Here is a 21,210-nt window from a genome sequence, read left to right as displayed (position 1 = left end):
ACGCAAATTATCAAAGATATATTGAAGTTTGTATTATGCATGTATAAAAACGACCAGATATCAACCAATCAGATCATTCTTTTTAAATTGCACCGTTGCTACAGTAACTCGAGAACCGGAAGCTTACCAGTCGGTGAGAGAGGGGATTGTAAGGCCTGCATGGCGTTCGCTGTCAACATGGAGGGCGCTGTTGCCGCTGTCATATACGCGGAGGGATACAGGTACTGTGGAATGCTGAAACAGAAAAAGTAATCCGTTTATGTTCAGTCTTTTAAGCCGAGAGTATGTGAGGACATGCGATATGCTTCAGCGAATAGACATACATCGCCTTTAATAGGAATAGTAGGTTTGACGCTGGCAAAAGAAGTAGCAAAAAGATATACAAAAAGTAGTCCGCTGATGCTGAGATTTTGCAAGATTTTTTTCGACAAGAGGTACAATCCTATCAGTGTACGACATTATTTATTGCAATTTTATTTAGGTAAATAAAAAAATGAATAATAAAAGTGATGAATCGGAGGTGTACAGATGGTTTATTGCGTATGTCTGCGTAGAATGGAATCCATATAGTTATATCGGTGCACATTTGAATATAACCAGCCAGTAATAAATCACCCACGAAGATATCTCTGGGTATTTATTAAAAAACAGATCACTGAATATTACCACTTTCTTCACGGCGCAATAATACAACGTTTAAGTCTTCAGGGACTATATTTAATAAGCAGCACAAAGGGTGATAATCCGGAGCATGCATGTGGAGTAATCTTGGAGCACATTTATTTCAGCCAAAATGATTCGGCAGTTTTTAAGGCGTGGAAGTTGTTTTAATAAGTTCAACTCATACTTTATCAAATATATTGGCCATGCTTGCAAAAGCTTATTCATTGTTTGTTTTTCTCTTCATTGTAACCCACAAACTAACATGTTCGAAACGCGGTCTGCAGTGGTAGGAATTTCAGAACTGCTATATCATACTTCCGAACATGACAACGAATTCTATCGCAAGACAGCTACCCAAACATATTTGGAAGATCTAGATGCATTTCTTAAAAGATAATTACTAGTATCAAAATGCAAACAAATTCTATGTATTGTTTTTGTAGTGTAACTAGAAGTGGAATTGCATTGAACACTCCGTGTATAAACAGTGAAGGATTGAAATTTGTTATGAAATTAAATTTATTATAAACCATTTACAGTCGGACAATTTAATGAGACAATTGAGCCGATTGTTCAGAACTTTCTTAAGGTTAACAAAGTTATTTACGTCATCGTTGTTAACTGTAAAATCTTAACCTCTCTAAAGTTTAATAAATACAGTTGTAATATGCAGTGTTTCTAACAAGATTTGGGACAACTATTCCATCGGTACTTGTTTTATTCAAATGTATACATACGCAGTTTACATTTTAAGTTAACAACGAAGTTCTTAATCACGTTGTTAACTTTAACACAATTTTGAACAATCGGCCAAAGGAGAGGATCTAGGAATTTCATTTGTCAATACGTTTATCTTGCTTAAAACAACCTTAAACATTTCCCGTCTTTGGTAAAAATGCCTGTATATGCAGGTACATGTAGAGGAAAATAGTCGTGAAAAAATTACATTTCCATTTTACCGCTGCTTTATTTTAGAGCAGTAAACACTCCGTGTCAAACTCATGATAATTTAGCGTATTGCAAACATTTAAATTTGTTTGAAGATTTATACAAGTACTAATACGCTTAGCAAAACTAACGAGTTACAGTGTTGAATAGAGCATTCATGGGGACATAACATAGCACACTAGCACATTTCACAGGTCTATCAACATTATAACCACTCCAGAAGACATCTGCTTTTATTTGCCAAAAACTTATCGATAACTTGAAAATGCAATTTCCGTAGATTTTTAAAATGTCATTTTGGCTATTTGAATCCTGACGATACAACTATTTTCCGGTTGCCGGTACTCCTTGAATAGAAAGTTTAATTTCCGGTCAGAGCGGTGACCGGGGGTCAACCAATCTACTGCAAGATATGGTGTTGGTTTCATGTTTCGACGGCACTAGTCTATACTTGACAGGTGCTTACCCTTAGTGTTTGAAACTGTCTGAATCCCAGTCAAACCTCTAATGTTAAAAACAACCCCCTTCCAAATGTGTTTGTTTTTCTTGAAGTTCTGCTACATACATCCTGATTGTTTAAGGATCTTTTAAGATTAATAACACTCCGAGCAACTGTGACATTGATCTCTTTGAATTATTGTGCCCAGGTTATTTCCTTTTGTCATGTTTTATTAAAATATTTGAACTACTTCCAACAGTTCACGTTATCGATCGTTGACCCCTGCGCAGTGGGAATTACCACTGACCCTAATTGGACCTAATAATCTACTAATCCGGATTATCTATGTCCGCAATTGTATCCAGCACGGATTAAGACTTGCAGTCTAAGCTGAAGAGAGATTAGTATCTGGATTAAAATAATTTGAAAGTCTACATGCTGGAAATGCAAGCCTTTAATCTAGTATTTTCTTTGTTATGACGTATAAAGGGATTATCATTGAAATTGAACTTCGAGTTAATACGATCTACATGTGCAGGATTTACTTAAATCACCTTTCTATCACAGTTACGTCCCTTTAATAGGACATGCCAGACCGTCAAACTTGAGTCATCGAATTTGTAAATTATAATTACCTGTATATGAATAATCATTCATCATCCATTAAATGAAGAATCAAATATCATAAAATTATTTGTATTTTTTTAAATTTTATTTCAATTACTCTAAAGCAAAGTACGAATTCTCATACGTAAATGGCTTGGTCGACTATTTGATATCTTACAAACGCTATTGTTCAAACACAATTGAAAGTAAAATATGCTGTTCCCGCGAAGACTTATCAGCTGTTAATCTAATACTGATATATACCTTGAATAAAAACTTAAGGGTCTTTAATTGGAACTTAAACCTGTAATGAGAGTAGATATCGGCTTGATAAGACCTGGCATATAGTGAATAATCGGTTCTAAAGAAAATGAAAAGTATAGAGTTAAGAAACAGGACCGTCCTGCATTTCTAGACTGTTTTTGTAGGATATCAGCCTCTTTGAAGTCATTCATCTCGAGGCTTTCTCCTTTGTTTCAGATTTCATTCCCTCAATATCTTTAAAAACAAACTGCAAAGCTTTTAAGTTTTAAACATACTCAAGCGACAGACGCGTTGTGATTTTTTTTTATATTTAAAAAAAAAGAAAAGAACTGAACAGAATATTCTTTATCTATTATGTTCACTTTTCAGTTCTTTTATGTGTAACATATTAATATTAAATAATGACATAACAGTTCTACTGACCTCAGAATGTAGTGAAAGTTTTTTAGGATATATAATATATAAAACATGAGCTGAAATTGTACCATGACTGATAATTATGCAATAAAGTAACTTCTTTTCTGCTATTGAAGTGGGTTTGTTTTTTCTTTTCTAAAATGACAGCATTTTGTGACAGTCCATTAAAGGGTGACTAGAAAAAGACCCCTGTGGTACCACACACGAGTGCTTAAGTACGTACACCGAGACTTGTTATCAATCTTCAGGAATATTGTTGTCCTCGTTATAAACATTTGCACCTTCCGGCATCTAAAGTTCTCTCTTTGGAGGTATTGTGAAAATATGTTTTCCTTATTAAAACTGACAGCCCAATAATACGCAAATCAGGTTTAGCAGCTCAAATCATTCTGTAGCCTCTTCAGAATTTTATCGATTAAAGAAGGATCTGAAATTGTATCTCTTATTATTTGAAAGTGAATGGAATTAAATTTTCAATGGTTAATATTTGTCATTTTTTATTAAATCAAACAAAAAACTAATTGATTGACGGTAAAAATGGTTCGCGTGTACCTCAAACAACTTCAAATAGACGAATAAACTGCTACAAGGGGGGTAGTTCAAGTATAAAATTAATAATATTTTTCCTCATAATTTTGTAGTGTGGTTCCTATATGAAAAACACAATATAAAATTTTAAAACTCCCTCATGACACGTTTCAACAAACACAGGCTTAAAATTAATCTATTTTCATTAAAACATCACAGAACACGAAACACATAATCTTTTTAATGCCAAAAAAACTTTCCATGGAATTTCAGATGAATTTTGTCCATCCACATGTTTTGAAAACAGAATTAAATTTATAATACTCACATTATCAAACATATTTCAGTTGTTTAATTCAGCATATATTGCTTTTAAAGTGTTACAACCTGTTTGATCGTTCTAGGGGGTGTCGTTATTACAAAATCATAGTGTTTGTTCATTGTACATTTTCTGACATTTGCAGATACTTCGTCTGTCATGCGGGTTTAGTATGTCTTTAAAATCTATAAATTTATCACCCTTGATGATAATAAATGGCGGAAATCTTAAAATAGCTCTGTTTCACGGAGAACAAACGAACATTTGCACATCTGATGTCACTGGATGCATATATTATCCCAAAGAAAACCTCGACCAATCATGTTTTGCAACTCTTCATGTAAAGGACCTCTCAAAAAGTAGCGGGTTATTGAATTTTTTTATTGACTAAAGACAGGTTGAGGTGATCCGTGAGAGTTAATTTATTTTCATAACAGCGGGACGGTATTTATTTAAAGGCTTCGCAAACGACTCCTCGTAATCTACATACATCGACTTTTCGACCCGCAGCTGTCAGCTAACTTTAATTTAAGGAAGATTAGATATTAACTTGTGTTTTATGCTATATTGATATTATGCAAAGGACATCGTCGTCGTCGTCGTCGTTTATCATCATCATCATCATCATCATCATCATCATCATCATCATCATCATCTTCATCATCATCATCATCATCATCAGCATCAGCATCATCATCATCATCATCATCATCATCATCTATAATATGTTTTACTATAATTATTTTTGAATCAATTTTAATCACAAAGATGCCGGAAGGGTCTGTCATCTCGTCTGTAAAGCTAGTTCCACATACATGGAATGCACCCTCCCCGACCATCACGCCTCATTGCCAGGGTTAGATGTGTACATCAGAGCGTTTGATGTTTAAGACATGCACCTCGAGTCAAATGAATTTCTAGCACACCATAACGTTCAAATACTAAACAATTTCTCATACTTTCAGCTAATGGCGCCGCGAGTTCTCCTACATGTGAACGACATTGGCTTCGAAATGATTCCAAACGAAATACCTGTCATATTCGCATTAATTAGTCACAGGTACAATATAGCGTTTCTATGGTGATAGAATAGAAGGAAAATGCTTTAGAATACAGTTTCCCACACTCAGGTGTGATCTGAGTAAAATATGTTATTATAGAAGTGGACAAGTTGCGGATTTTTTTTAAATTCAGAAAAATGTGGACCTCCAGAAATCGAAATACTTGTCATTATTCTGATGGAAACCTAGACATTCCGAATAAGATATATGGTCGACACGGCACTGTGAATCGCATTTAGGATGCTCCGAAATATGTTGAAAATCTTGTGGTTATACATTTAACGAAAGCGAAATAGTTGTGTTAATGCAATTTCCAATTGCCTGGCACTGGCGCAGTGTGTTATGGATTAAACAATAGCGACACAACTGTAACGATAATTTCAACAAAGTTGTTTTGTTTAACATCTGATCGAATAAACCTTGCCACGGGACAGAAGAATACAACAAATCCTTAGATATTCAATACTTCGCAATAAATTAAACTCTCTTTCCTTGTAATGAAACGAGTGCTTAATTATTAACTTAATTTATCGGACAATTAAAACAAAGGCCGGAAAATAGGATGGGGTTTAACTGTAATCATAAAAGGGGCATTACAATCAATGCCCAGACGCCGTTAAATGACCTTGATTGATTTTACATTAGCCCCAGAGAATCCTAAGGTCAACCCTAGCAAAAAAATGTCTGTATAGACCCCAACATCGATGTCGTCTCTATCAAGCCATGTCGCGTCTATTGGGTCATGTCGCGTTATGTGAGAGGTTCAGCCTCGAGTAGGTGCATTCATGTATTGCTGTTTCAATTTTTTTATGAAGTAAAAAACATGGCCATAAGTCAGCGGCAGTAGCCTAACAACACACAAACAATCTGGTTTTATTTCTCAAATTCCCTTTTACTTGAAGGCATGTTGACCTTTTCAGCGAAGTGTTCGTGACTTTTTCAAAGTACGCTTAATTCAAGTCATTCTTCGCTCGGTTATTTTGTAATTGTGTATCTTTTAAAATGCAATTAAGACTGGATTTGGGAAATTCAATACCATCATTAAACAAGTCGTTGAGAGAAGTGATTAAAGTCTGGGTTTCAAATCTTGAATCTGGACAACTTGCGTTAAATAGTCGAATTACGAGTGTCGGCACGTGGAGACGCTATCAACGTATACGTTCACAGCAGCCGACGCGATGCAAAACAACCCTAGGGCTTATAAGATTTAAATAGCAAACATATCATCACATTAACGCTTCCCCACTAAAGATACAATCTTGCTAGCGTGCCAAAAGTGAAATCTGAGAAATGATATATATATCGGTTCTTTGGGCTGGCGGCGTTCATCATAACTGCATCTGACTGACCGCTGGTCAAGGGCAAGGTAGCAGGACAGTTATTGTTTTTCCCATACAGACCTGTTTCGAGGTACAAACATTAATGGTCAAAGACTGACCTCTGTTTTGAGGAAAGGTTTTTCATGGCTAAAGAAAATTAGAGACGTTGAAATATCAATAAATGATCAAATGTAACTGTGAACAACAAGAAGTAGATCATACTGTACTATTAAATTTAAAGTTTTTTTTTTGTTCGCATGTAGAAACGGATATTTTCTAGAAATGTTATTCCACTGTGTATGATATTCAATTTGACGTCTGCTCAGACGTGCTGGTGTTGATGAAAAGACGTCACGCAACTTCTCTCGAAATTATTGTAAACAGTCAGGTTTAAATTTGTTTTCTGACGAAGCATTGACAGGAAACACATTTTTTGCGAGCTATGAAGAATGAACAGATCTGTAAGGAGAATAAAACTAACACATATGTCACCATTAAATAGTATTTTACATAATCCGTCGTTTCCAATATATATTTTCTATTGTCGGTATACGTAGGTCATCAAAGAGTGAAATTCTTAATAATATCGCGTTAATACATGAAAAACAAACATTTTGATATGTTTTCAATCATTCACGCTTTCTCCTCTTATTCGTAAGTAAACAATCTAAGCCGTGGATAGTTCTTCAAGATTGGATTATCATGTACTCAAAATACAATTGCATACAAATACAGTGGCAGTAGTGCGAGTTTACATGAGGACGATATGTAACGAGTACGAATGACTGTGCTAACAAATTGTCTTGTCATGAAATTTTCAGTATTATTCGATAATCCAATATATCGAGTGCTACTCCTCCCCTCATAAGGTAACACTCCTTTATGTAAACGCTAGAGATGGCGGATTATTTGTTTAACAGTCTGGTCTGATGGATTCATTTACTAAACACTTAGGAGTTATATTTCCAAAACAAAGCCTGGATTTCTGACAGGTTTTTAGGTCAATTCTTCAAATGCCAAGAAAAACAACGCTAGTTGTACCTGAATAATCGAGAGTAGGAGTAATAATATTTCATAACAGAAATAAACATATCAACCTGTAGTATATCACAGCATACATCTCATTTTTGACAAGACGAAAATGTATGACATGAACAGTATTCTCAAAAGTAAAATTGAGATGCTTTCATGTACTAGTGAAGCGCATTACAGCATTATTACGAATTTATTACAATTATTGCAATATGTGGTCTGACATACAATAACTTATAAGCAGGTAGACATTTATTTGGTTCAGCGTTTCGTGGTTCGTAATTTATTTCCTTTAAATATTAATTGTATGAAACAAAAATACATTGTATGCATTAACTTAATTATGAATACTACTAGTACAACCAATTAATTAATTAAAGGTTAAAAAACAAGCTTTGTGGAACCATGAGGTAGGAGGGTTTGTATAAATTCTATGATCATCAGCTCTTTGATACGGATTATTAAGATTAAGATAATCTTAGCTGTAAAGCGTAAGCTTGTTTGAACACAGATACGTTAAGGCTAGGTAGGGAATGGTGGGGGTATACATTTTAATCCGGAATCCTTTACAAGCCAGAGCAGAGAGACATTCTTGTATATGATTTAAATATGGCAGTTTGTGGTATGGTAAATCAAATTTTTACTAAGTGGGCTGAGCTTACAGTGATTTTTATTGTATAATGAGGTATTAGACCCAAATACCATAGGATTAAGATATGCCTGTGTATGTTATGTAAAAAATAAAACTTTCACTCTGTCGGTGGGCTTATCAGCAGAAAAGAATATAACAACACTATAAAACAATGTGCATTTGTTTAATTTCATTGTATGTTAAGGTATTTGACCAATAACTGCGTGATAATTTCGATGATTGTTTCATTTGAACCCTTAGCAGTTCGTTCTATTATTGAAAACACCGTGAAATAAAAAAAAATCATGTATTTATTTCCTGTGATTGCTGTTAAGGGTGGCCATGTTTCATCGTAAATAGTTAATATACTGTGCATTGAGCTTGTTAGAGATCTACGATGACTGACTACAGAATCGAATACATAAAACTGTCAGGAAAGCTGCTAATCTTTCGATTTTTGAGGCAGATATCATAGATAAAAAATACCTGCTGAGTGTTTGACGTTTATTTGCCGGACGCTCCCGGGATACCGGTCGTTATTTACAGAAATAAGACATCCTATAATTGTGATGAAGTTTGATCATAGTTGAAACAATATGCAGTTGATGAGAGTCTACGAAAAATATCAATTATTTCTGAAAGGACAGACAAATGGAAAGAAGATTCCGATAGTGGAATCAATTGGTTTCGCTGTTAAGTATTTATTCTTTAGCATTTATTCTTTAGACATGAATATTGAACAGCGAAAAGCGTTTAAATTACAATTGTAAACAACTCACTCAATTCAAATACCTTCGTAGGACTGGGAAATTATAGAGTGCGCAATTCTCCAGAATATTAATAATTCAACATTTTACAATTTCATATTTTATAATAAAAGAATTCAATCAACGACCAACGTTCTATGTCTGGCCTCATTGATTAGGGAGACAACAAGCGTACTAATCTATTATGCTGTACATAATGCCAGCCATTTAACGCTCTTTGGGTTCCATTCACTTTCGTTTTATTCTTTGTATTGCGCGTTATTAACCGAAAGAGTGCGTCCATTGATTTATTACTAAATAAATAAAAGGTTTTGTCTTTCAGTGCATAAAGTTTTTGAAAGAAAATATTTGATATTTCAGGTTTAACACATGTTTCAACATGATCATTCCATGTTCAGCAACGAAATCATGAATGCGGATTAAGCCTTTTTACACACAATAAACCATCTGTACCATGTTTATATGCTGACGGATATCCAATACGAGTAAATAAAATGTGATTATTTATATTGATAAATTGTTGACGTGCACTGGAGATTACACCAATTCTTTTCCCCCTCGAAAAAAATCTTCAATTTGAAATGAGAAATGATATCTCGCAGAAAAACTGAAAGTTGATGTATTACAACAACTGATGCCTCGAGTTAGCTGCGCGATAACGGATCTCTACAGACCCAAATACCATGTCTATCAAACATCTTTCCGAATACATAGATAGTCACACAATGCGAACTGAAAACCTGGTGTTTTTCAAACGTTTCTTCCATTTTTGTATATTTAACGATATGTTGGCCTTTTACTTATATACAGTTGCTTACGATATAAGAGAATTACAGGTCAGTTTTTTTCTATAAAAGTTTGATACAATACTAGCTTTTGAAAATCACTAAAGTATTGGAAACAAATTAAGAACAACTGTTGATCGGCATTTTCCGTAATTCTTCCGAACACTGCATGAACACATAACGGAGAATGCCGAACTACTTCGTAACAACTACAAACAGGAAAACATAACTGCTCAAAATCGTGTTAGTGTTGTGCTTAGTAGGAAAAATTTCACAAAATTTGATTCAACGGAATGATACTTTGTGCCAGAACATTCACTGCAATCTCGTATGACCACACGAAAAACGGGAATTAAAAATAATATGTAATGCAAATGAAAATAAAACTTCACTATAAACTTTCACGGCAGAGTGATTTTTGCAGCCAATAGAAAAAACTAATGCCTTTTTCTCAGTTCACATTAAAACTCACACTTGTCAAGCAGTAGAATAGAAATGATGAAAAAACAAACTACAAATGTATTCAAATCACTTCAACTCAAACGGCGTTCTAAAATTCTTTAGAACTCTACCGTGTACAGTTGTTCCGAAATAATCGCCCTTTGGACGCCATGTTGAATTCTAGTCACGTGCGAGTCATGTGACATGTATCGAAGCCGGCCATTTTGGATGATCTCTAACATAACAAAACAATTAATAATTTTACCAAAAAGTGACTACATGTGACAAGTTGATAATAAATGTTACAAATTTTACTTATAACTGAATATATCTAACGTATTATGAGAATGAGTAATAATGGTGCTGAAAAAATATTGAAATAATGCAGCCGCCAATGTTTTGTTTAATTTCTCTGGAATTCTGGGTTGTATTTATATTTGTCAAACAGCATGTTTACGTTTAAGAGAATTCTAAGAGTCCCAGTCAAATAAAATGCCCAATATTATCTTGTTCCCAAAGGATTTCATTAGGATCTGTTCAAATATATCAAGTCTCTTTGAAGTAATCAATTCCGCACGTTTTAAAGTTGGGGTTTAGTTCTAAACATTCGAAACATTCCAAGTACAGTCAGGCTTGGTAAGGATTTGTGTTCAAATTTTGTGAAATGTTTCCTTAGACATAATCTTAGCCACAGAACACATTTAGCATAATTCCATGAAACATGCAAATAAGCAATTTCGTTACCATAGTTACCGTGTTCATGAGATATAAACCCGACGTTCATGAACAAGCAGTACAACGCAGATAGGGTAACAATGAGAATATTTAGTTCTACAAAATGTTGATGAAATAATCAATGAGTTTTATAAAATATTTGATCATTTAAAACAAACAATTAGTATAATTAATTCTAATTACTATACAACCATTAAAACCCATCGGATGACATCAATATTGATGACGTTTTACAGAACTAAAGTTATTCAAATAAACAATTCAATAATGTTAAAACGGGCGGGTAAAGTAAAGTTTCCACTCACCCATATTGTCCAGGGAGAACTCCGGGGATTCCTGTTTTAATAGCAAGCGGAATAGCTGTAATTAAAACATACGAAAAACGTGTCACGGATGAAAGGTAGTTAGCAGGGGTTGAAATTGAACAGCCAATAACCATCAAACGTAAAAGTGTTCTACTGCGCATGTCAAAAGAAACATTAACTTCCGTTTTGTGATGAAAAACTCACAGGGAAGTGGATTCATTGAACAACTGTTAAGTTTGATGGTAATCTGGCGTATTGTGCATTTAAACAAGACTTCTTGCTTTTACTGGACAGAAAACGATCGTGATTTAAGTCAAATAAGCGTTTTTTGGAAATCGCCGAAAACGGGCCACTTATCTTGAATGAAAATAATATTTTAATAACTCAAAGTTAATCCTGGTTGAAATGCACAATTATTAAAACATGGTGCGATTTCTATTGTCATGTTCTACTCTCTCGGACTCTGCGATTGTTAGAGTAAGCAAACATGTTATGAATGGAGTTGGTTTGAGAAATGAAAACATGACATACACACTATACAATGCTCAGATGTGCTGGCTTGTGAATGTAAATGAAAAAAATGCCATAGTTTTCTTCTCACTCAATAGTTAAGTAAGAATTACAGCGCTCATATCGCGGTCAGGTAAACAGGGACCATTGAACACAACATTAATCACTGCATTTCCTTTCATAATATTTATAATATTTCAATGGACGGCAAACTAATGTGTTTTCGCTCTAATACTATAAAAGGATTCAATTGATTTTCAAAAGCAGACATGAAAAGTATAAAGTAAACATTTTACATCTCATTTCTCAATACATTATGTGAATCTATTAAATGTTTTGTCACTCGAGCTTTTCATAATGCTTAATTAATTTCGGCAAAATTCACTCAGTTCTGTACATATTTACACTTTCGGCTAAAAAAATCAGTTACCCTGATGTAAATGAATCGACAAAACAAAGTTTACTGTGGTCCAAATTAATATCAAAATAAAGTTCTCATTTCAGATAAAGGCGTTTATTTTGTTCATATTTAATGGCAATATACGTTAAAACGCTCATTTTGTTCAAACTTAATGACAAATACGCTAAAACGTTCATTTTGTTCGAATGTCAATGGCAATCTACGCTGGAATTAACACAGACTGGCAATAACTCATAACAAAAAAATTCCAATTCAACAATGATTTGCTTTTCAGTTTTATATATTTCTATAAATGGGGGAAAAGGTTTTTTATCCTAGGTGTTTGTATACTTACCCATTCCCTTCATGAATATAGACGGAGTAAAGAAAGAAAGAAGACAACAAAAAAAGAAACAAAACAAATAATAACACATTGCAAACCACTGGGTGTCAACTATGTTTTGTGTCAGTGTGTTTCATCATGTGGAGCAATACATATTTTCTTGTATGGCTGTAAGGCTCCTTTCAGAATTAAAAAGAATCAATTTGAAAAGAAAAAGATACATCATTTTACGTGAGCTCCAAGTTTTTAAAATGACCCCCTTTTCAATGTAATAATTACACAGCAAGTCAATCAATGGTGCTGGCTGAATACCTTTACAATCATTGTTGACCGAGTCGGCAAAGTAAACGAAACTTGCCAAACATCAATACATTTTAACCGCCTTGAAATGAAATTTTGTTTTGTAAATATTGACAAAACTTTGAACCTAGGCCTTCCGTCGGCTAGACTTCGGTATATTTGTGTGTCAGAAATAACCAGCTGTTGGTCTTTATTACATTACCACAAAGCCAGAATACAACTTTTTGGTATGCTGTGACTTATGAGGAAGAGCCCTAGGGTTTGCTTTTTAATCCTTTATGCGTAAAAAGTAGCACTTCGGGACGAAACCTCCATCACATTTAGTTCTCCAAACAATGAAACCAATCTGACCATCTAATCTGCATTTTTAACATTAATAAACGCTCCTTTTGAACTTAATACCCAAATCAAATAACAGCTGATGTTTCACTATAAATGAACGGGTGGTGTACACAGAAAAACTCATTAAATTTGACCATGGCATGAGCTTATTTTTTGTTTTCACATATTTCCATATATTTTTCATAACAAATGTACCTATTACAACACCAAGTGTCGTTTTTCAATACAATATTTGTATTTCATTTGTATCAGAAGTTTAGCTGACATGTCATAATAAATTATAATTTGTCCCCTTATGACTCGACAATGTATGAATAAGTGTCAATGTGATGTTTGGGCTCTGTAGACGATACCAAAGTTTGCGGAAGATCTGTTCTTTCATCAAAGTTTCTAGACATTTTTTTTTATTCAAATTTTTCGAATATCCGTGTTTGCACTCGCATAGCACGTAAACAATTTGAAATATAAAATCATTTATAACAATACAACATAATGAAAACAACAGTCGATTGGATGCTTATCTGCGCGATAGAAAACCTAGCGAGAAGGCACACCAGCAGGTGAAAAACATTTGTTTTAATTCAAGGGTAGTTGGGGGAGATAAAATGATTATTTTTACTGAAACATTCGGAGCGATAGTGGTTTGACATGGCGCTCAGCTGTTTCAATCAGAAGCTTTATGTCAAACCTCTAATTTGACATGATTTAGCGCGAAATAGTGCTATGTTTTGATACAGATTTCTTGTTATAGCAAATGTAGGTAAATATTCATTTTTATCACCCTCATACATGTTCTTAAGTATGTCTCTGATGATAAGGATGTTCTAGGTCGTCAGCATAAGTGCAATAAACTGTCTTATGCCTTAAAATCTACCGCGGTTTTGAAATGGTATTATTTCTTTATTGAATCAAAACAATTAAAATAAAGTGATAATTTTATTTGCGATCAAATATTAAACTAAGAGTACCTAAATAAATAAAGAACAATGATATATTTAATTTATTGCTCCTAATTGTAACCACGGACCCAAAATAGCGACACTGAAGACCCAGTAACCCCATTTAACCCATCGACGGTCAAAGGAGCAAATCATCCATTTATTGGCATACTTGTGCACACAAAGGACACTAATCTACCTTGTCAAAGACCCTCAAAAACAAGAATGAAACAATGGAAGATGGTCAAGAGTGCGAAAGATCAATAAACATCGTCATTAAGAGCTCTTCAGTCGTGGAGGATGAAAAAGTCCGTTATTGACTTACTCTCCAGTCATGGAGGCTCGATTAGTTATGATTTATTATAATTGGTCCCAGTGGAAAACAAAAAAGCAGGCATTAGACAATACAGTCTAATCATTTCATGTTATAATGCTTCAAAGAGAAAAAAGGTAATTGAAAAAATGTTTGTCTTGATAAATCATTACGCTAAGCCAATAACATTGGGGAATAAAACGCTAGTGTATGATGCAGATGTTCAGCACGCGCCTAGTCAAAATGGCGGAGCAGTAATTATTATATATGCACTTTGCACGTCTTGACGAAAGAAAATAGGGTTAATAAAGTAAACTCCGATTATTCTTACAAAGAGAAAAAGCAGTTACATGGCGGCACAAGAGGCTGTTACACGCGTTACGAAAACATAAATCACATCGTTATGCTTATCTCATTCGCTCATCATGTTTAATCTGTAAAAAATCCAAGCGTCTACACGGGATGAAAGTCAGGGTTTAGTGCGAAATAATGAATATTTTATTGCCAGTCTGTGTGTAATCAAACGGTAATGGGATGTAAAAGGTAAACAATGTACATGTCTATAACCAAATCATTTGGCGTTTTTATAATAACTAGCATGTGTTTCTGGGTTATTGTGTTAAGATGTGTTTATGGATGGTTTGAAGCATTAATTTGATGGAAATGTACAACCGGAATCTGACCTGTCGGGGTTAGTTTTCTTTTTTTCAAATTACTAAGTAAGTGAAAACAGAAAATAATGATTTGTTCCTGGAATACCACACAGTCATGTTGTTTAATTAAAAATGGTCATCTTAAACTAGATTTAATAGGTTATTTAGTAAAAACGTAATCACGACAGTCGTGTTTAATATACCAAAACGTTTCTGGTTAAACCTCTTCCCGACAGACCTGCATGGATAATTATTACAAATGGTGTAAAATTAACTTAGTTGTACTACGTTTTTCAATATATATTCTATATTTATTATTTTGAATTATAAGAAATATGTAATTGACCAGTCACAAAAGCAAAAATTGAAACCTTTCGATATCGTTTGGCGATGTTTCATTAATCTTTTGGATAATGCAACCATGTGTTGTTGTTTTTTTACATTAAGACCTATCATGGATCATCTGATTGTTTGATTGACAACTGCGACTGATCAATTTGACGATGTTATGATAAAAAATATACCTCTTGGTTTCGCTCCTAGGTAGGCTAGATTTACATTTGCTTTTCTGCCATCTATTATTGGGTTGGGGTCTTTACACGCCTTTTCTGCGGCTTCCCTGTTCGCCATTGTGACCTATAAATAGAAACATTTGCACTATAAATAGAATATTCGTCATTGCCTTTAACATGCACACATATATAGCAAGTAGCCGTTTACAAAATATCTCATATTCGCAATTGTGACCTATTGATAAACTCATGCTCTAGGTATATATGTTATTAAGGACGGGTTAGTCGCCATTTTGAACGCGAACTTATCTACATATATATATAGTAACATAGGGATTGGTCATGCATGGTTAATTTGGATAAGACGAATGCTACACGCAGTTAATACGTATTGCAATAAAACAATGAAAACCGTTCAGGGACAAGCTCAATATCCAAACATATAAGCAAATATCCGGCTTAGAAGAACAATATTGGTTAATGTTGAATGTATATAAAGAACCTCCGTAAAGAAATGTCAATACACACAATGAGAGAAACTCAAGAATCAGCATAAAACAATAAAGCAAAAGCGTCCATATCTAGCAGACATGATCCATTTTATGTGTCAGACATCAGATCTTCTCATAAACCATCGCTAAAAGGAGATTCGTCGAACTGGCACCCACGAAATCACAAGCCTTAAAGATTTAAGAGATGCTGCCCCCTATACACTGGGTTGAATACTACAATTACCACATCTCGCGCGGTTCGAATGTCAAAACCTTTGATTCGTAAACGGTCTGGAAAGTGTTGGGACTGATGGTAGACGTGTCCAAGATGACTCAAATATACCATCAAAAGGGAGAGCAAAGTGCAAAGCATCATTTACAAAAACAAATCTTCCCCTAAAGATTTACAAGAGTATAATTTTCAGGATCAGAGTCATATCATATTTGCATGAGTAACGGCCGTAAGTTAACACAATATTCTGCAAATAACAAACATCACAGTGTGAGTGAAGTTCTTGGTAAAGTCATTTCCATCCAGTCTGGAGTTCGATACCACTGACCAGCGGTCAATTCCCTGTGGCAATGTTTTAATGACCACCCAGACTAAACATCAACAAACTGCTTGCTAACAGTACTAAACATCAACAACATGGCATCATGTTTACAGCAGCTGGCAAGAGCCAAAAGGCGATCATAAATAACTATAAGGCCAACCAAACATATTCTGGCTGGTAGGTCTTCGAAACCATTAATATTTATATGAAAAACTACAGAAACAAGCAAAACAGAATATTGCAAGAAAATAACATTTTTGTGCTAATTTATTATGAAAGCAGATTAGAAATAATGTCATAAACCATTTATTTTTACTTTGAGAAATCTCTAAACGTGTCGGTGGTATGTGTTGTCGTTGATGATACAGTTTTAAGATAGGTCATTGACAATATTGCAGACGGCTTAAATGCTTGTTATAAAAAACCTAGTGGATGCGTTCAATGGTGAACTAACTCACCATTAAATTCTAATTAAACATGGCGACAACATCCAGAATGGATTTTTACATTCAATGAACGGGATGGATTTGCTTATACAACTGTTTTTTGACTGAATATAGTACACACATTGATGGTGTCATTTGTCACGGTTCTTTCGATTAAATAGAGGAATCTGCATAGTTTATATATAATAAAACAAGACCCCCATCAGACACATGCCATGACGAATCCTAGATTTATTATCCACAAAACTTCATTGCATTTAACCCCCTGATTCAAATGCATGTAACAGTATGCACATTACTCATGTCCTGATTCACGTACACTCGTTTTACCCGTTACGATATTGTCGGAAGTCGCTGATGCGCGGCGTACATCAACGAGGTAATGCAATATTTATGTTAATCCGACCTAACTCAATGAGCACAAAGAACATAGTTCGACGTCCTAGTTTTAAATCATTCAAATATGTTCTGGCATGTTTAACTATTTTACTCTCTTTGTTTGAATTTTCATTCAATTGATGATAATCTATAGTGTACTTCAGCATCCCCGATCGATTCCACTTATACATAAACCATAGCAATATTCTGGTTCATCGTCCCGTTTCAATAGATGTCGTAAATTTCCAGGCGTTACCCAGTTTTTTTGGCATAAATTCCGTTTCGATCAAGACTATCGTAAGGGCATTCAATGCATATATTCTGCTCGTTCACTTACGGTTGTCCCCGAACACTCACAAACACTGTAATGTTAACGACTAAGATATCTTATTGAAAAGTGGCTCAGAAGCATATTGATCTTCTTTAAAAAACAACAAAAAAACTCCACACTAAATATCGTGCATCACTAGTTGTTGCGATTCTTGGTATTTACAGACAGAAGACCCCCTATTGTCTACCATATGTCGACCATATGTATATCATGTGGATTTTAAAAGGAATGTGCTTTTTTGCGAGTCAAACCCTGCTGTTACTGCTTGTTATAAAAAAATCGACCCAAATAATCTTGATACATGGTATGTGTAACGGATTGCCTAAATTGATATGTGTATCAGGTGGGTACAGAACCCATGACTCCTCACACCACAGACTGGCACTCAACTGCGATGTTAACTGGAACTCAACAGCGACGTTAATAAAGCTACGTATTCAGAGAGAAAGTAGTTGTTTACCTACTATAAACGAAGTTCAGACAGCCTTGCTATTCAACATATAAACTAAAGCCATGAAATCCCCCATTAAATGGCATATTACGTACATAGAAGGCCATAAAAAATCACCTTGTTGTACATCACCCGGGCCATGTTGACTTTTGGCACCGGTCAAGCCACACACACACGCTGATAAGTGGCAATTTCTGCCTATTGATAACGAGCAAAAGGTGATAAACTCTATATTCGGTATTCAAATGTTTAAATCTCTGTCATAAAACATTTCTGTAAGGGTTAGATATGGCCTTTCATTGCAATCCAGTTACCGGGCTGAACTCACAGACAAATATTCAAACCTTACGTACACGACTGAATGGACGGACAAAAGAGACGGTGTTTACCAAGATTTATTCTATTTATTCAACTTTGTTTAGCCCTTTACCATTTTGAATCTTGGATAAATGAATAACAAGCAGAGATAATTTTGTTTTGAATAGACTTTTGATGGTTTTAAGACGTTCTATAATGCAGTAGGTTGTTATCTCTTAGTAAATATTGACTAATAACAATGCACCGGGATGACAATTGTTCACATGTGAGCAGTTTTCTCACAAATCATGAGCTATACAATGAATTCTCAAACCCAGGACTCTCGCAAAATTGCAAACCCTTGAGAAACGCTAAAACAGCAGAAAGCAAAATACACATTCCACTCAAAACTTAGGGCACACTCGAACGGAACAAATTTTTAAAGCATTACTCTATCAAAAAGACATTAAATAGAATCGATACAAACGATTTATTAAAGGTATTCATTGGTAGATAAAGTGAGAGTTTGACTGTCACAGTAAACCACAAGAGAAAAACGTCAAAATGCGCATATCACTGATAAGCCCCGCAGGAAACTGGCATAAATGTAACAGAAAATAATTAACATGGTTAATGCCTTATTTAATAAGTTCACCTTTTTATTTGAGCAATGTTGGTTTGTATAATCTTGTATACGTCATGTATTCGCATTTGCCTTACAATGTACTCGTATTGAAGTTTAGTATAGGTAGCCTGAATTCCCCAAAAAGGCAGAGAAATGTGTGAATTCAAACGGTTTAAATGAGTCACATTCTTCGTTGAGAGTAAATTCTTAAAAACCTTCTGTAACCAATTTTTCAGCAGTTTGTCAGTCAACAACAAGGCAATGTTGGTCGTTATCACCCCGTTGTTTTCCACGAGTATCACGTGCTGACTCAGGCCATTAGAACTCTCGAGGTTAATGAGCTGCCTATTTGTTTATACGACCCGTGGAACCTTTGATTACAAGTGTGCTGCAAGCTATTACTTCATTCGCTCAGCATTATAGTTCAGCGTAAGAATAATGTCCTATCGTCGGGTTATTGCCAGAAAGAACCAAGCGACATTAATACTTTGAAAGCCTCGGTTCCTTATTGCATGCCACGCGCTATATACCGCATCATTGCATACACTGATAAGCCTCTAAGGCTGGGCATCTACAATTGCTGTTGTATTAATGTTAATAGTTATCATAATATTTGGGACTTCTAACACATACTAAATAGCCCAGATCATTTTCAATCCAATTATTTGCAGACTCGAAATATCGAAAATCCACGTGTGCTGAAACCCTTTTGTCCCATTCTGTTCTAATGGAAAGCCATTTATCAGTTGATTGCAACTAATTATTTACAATCTGCGAGCACTGATTGTTCTAAGAGACGAGGAATGAGCCGCTAACTAACACGCAGACAATGGCGGCATCAACTTCGCCCGAGTCATTAATTAGTTTAAGGTGCATATCTCGTTCTGAGAACATATTGTATTTCTTCATTAGCAGCGGAAAGCAGTTCATAAACTATACCAAGTTGCCGTTTGGCTTGATCAAATCCCCAGTTACTTGTCATGAGTTTATGTTGCGGAACCTGGTATTTCACAAGAAAACATTGTCAGCTTGAGGCTAATTTCCATACGCTCCTGTTATTTGGCAAGGTCACTGACCTTTGGTGTGTTTTTATTAGTGTTTTCATTAAAAACATACCCTTTAATTATTATTATGAAAAATGATTGGTTCCACGTCAAAGATTCTGATATTGAATCGGGACTTCATTATCTTGTTTCAGTTATAGAAGCATATCAGGAGCAAACTTGTATAATTGATAACTACAATGTAGAAACTGTGTGTTTTATATTGCGATTACTTTTGTCTGTAAAAATGTACAATGTAGAAATGTGTGTTATATATTGCGATTATGCACGGTTATAAACGGTAGCTTGGGCTCTGGTTAGTTTAACGTGTCGCCTCCTATCTCGACCAGCGGTCTTTTTGGTATCTTTATAGCCCTTGAAATGACATACTCAGGCTGCTTTGTCAGTGTTTTATTGCTGGAGAAAGTCATTATAGGTCTGGCAGGTGTGGTATTGTTCTATGTCCACGTTTAATGATCCTAAATAGGAGCTTCTGTTTAATAATCTGTGCAAATGTTTATTATAACCTATGTCTGTTCACTTTATTAAGGCATTTGTTGAGCGCTTTGTACAAGTACAGTTCATTTAATAGTCACCAAAATAACTTTCTGTGAGCTATTTAGGACTTAGCATCGGTGGGAATAATGCCCGAGTGTATAAAAAAGGCTTGCACAAAATGTGTGTTATATTTTGGAAGGTTATATTGTACAGACTACTGTACTTGTTTCTGAAGTTTGTCATATAAATATTGACCCCAAGCACTTATGTTACTAAGTATTTACGTCGTTTAACTAAATGATTTTTTGAAGTTTTATTTTCTTGAAGGCCTGCAGTTGGCTTCGTATCCCAGGATCTTCACTAAGTAAATTTGATATGCTACAAAAACAGAAACAACGGTAAAAGATTTTGGATACTGCTGAAAAAATCCTCGAACTTTTTGGAAATGAACTTGAAACATTTGACGTGTAGACCTATGAGCATGACGAACACGTTCCATTTCGCACTAACATTACATCTGGTGCT

At 34.8% G+C, this 21,210-nt stretch overlaps 1 protein-coding gene across 2 annotated transcripts in view; it reads right to left on the bottom strand.

The window, feature by feature from the left end:
- The window catches only part of LOC128205743 (RNA-binding protein 24-B-like), a 40,551-nt gene that overhangs the window by 3,939 nt on the left and 15,402 nt on the right, over nt 1-21,210 (bottom strand). Inside the window, exons 3-5 of one of the 2 annotated variants that reach the window (XM_052907666.1) lie at nt 15,584-15,695; nt 11,261-11,315; nt 128-234 (exon numbers count right to left, since the gene is read on the bottom strand). In XM_052907666.1, the coding sequence (XP_052763626.1) occupies nt 128-234; nt 11,261-11,315; nt 15,584-15,695 (274 nt within the window). The remainder of the gene's footprint in view (nt 1-127; nt 235-11,260; nt 11,316-15,583; nt 15,696-21,210) is intronic. The other variant, XM_052907667.1, reaches the window with a different exon arrangement.

Source organism: Mya arenaria, chromosome 10 (assembly GCF_026914265.1).
Source record: "Mya arenaria isolate MELC-2E11 chromosome 10, ASM2691426v1".
NCBI lineage: Eukaryota > Metazoa > Mollusca > Bivalvia > Myida > Myidae > Mya > Mya arenaria.
This window is presented reverse-complemented; position numbering and strand designations above follow the sequence as displayed.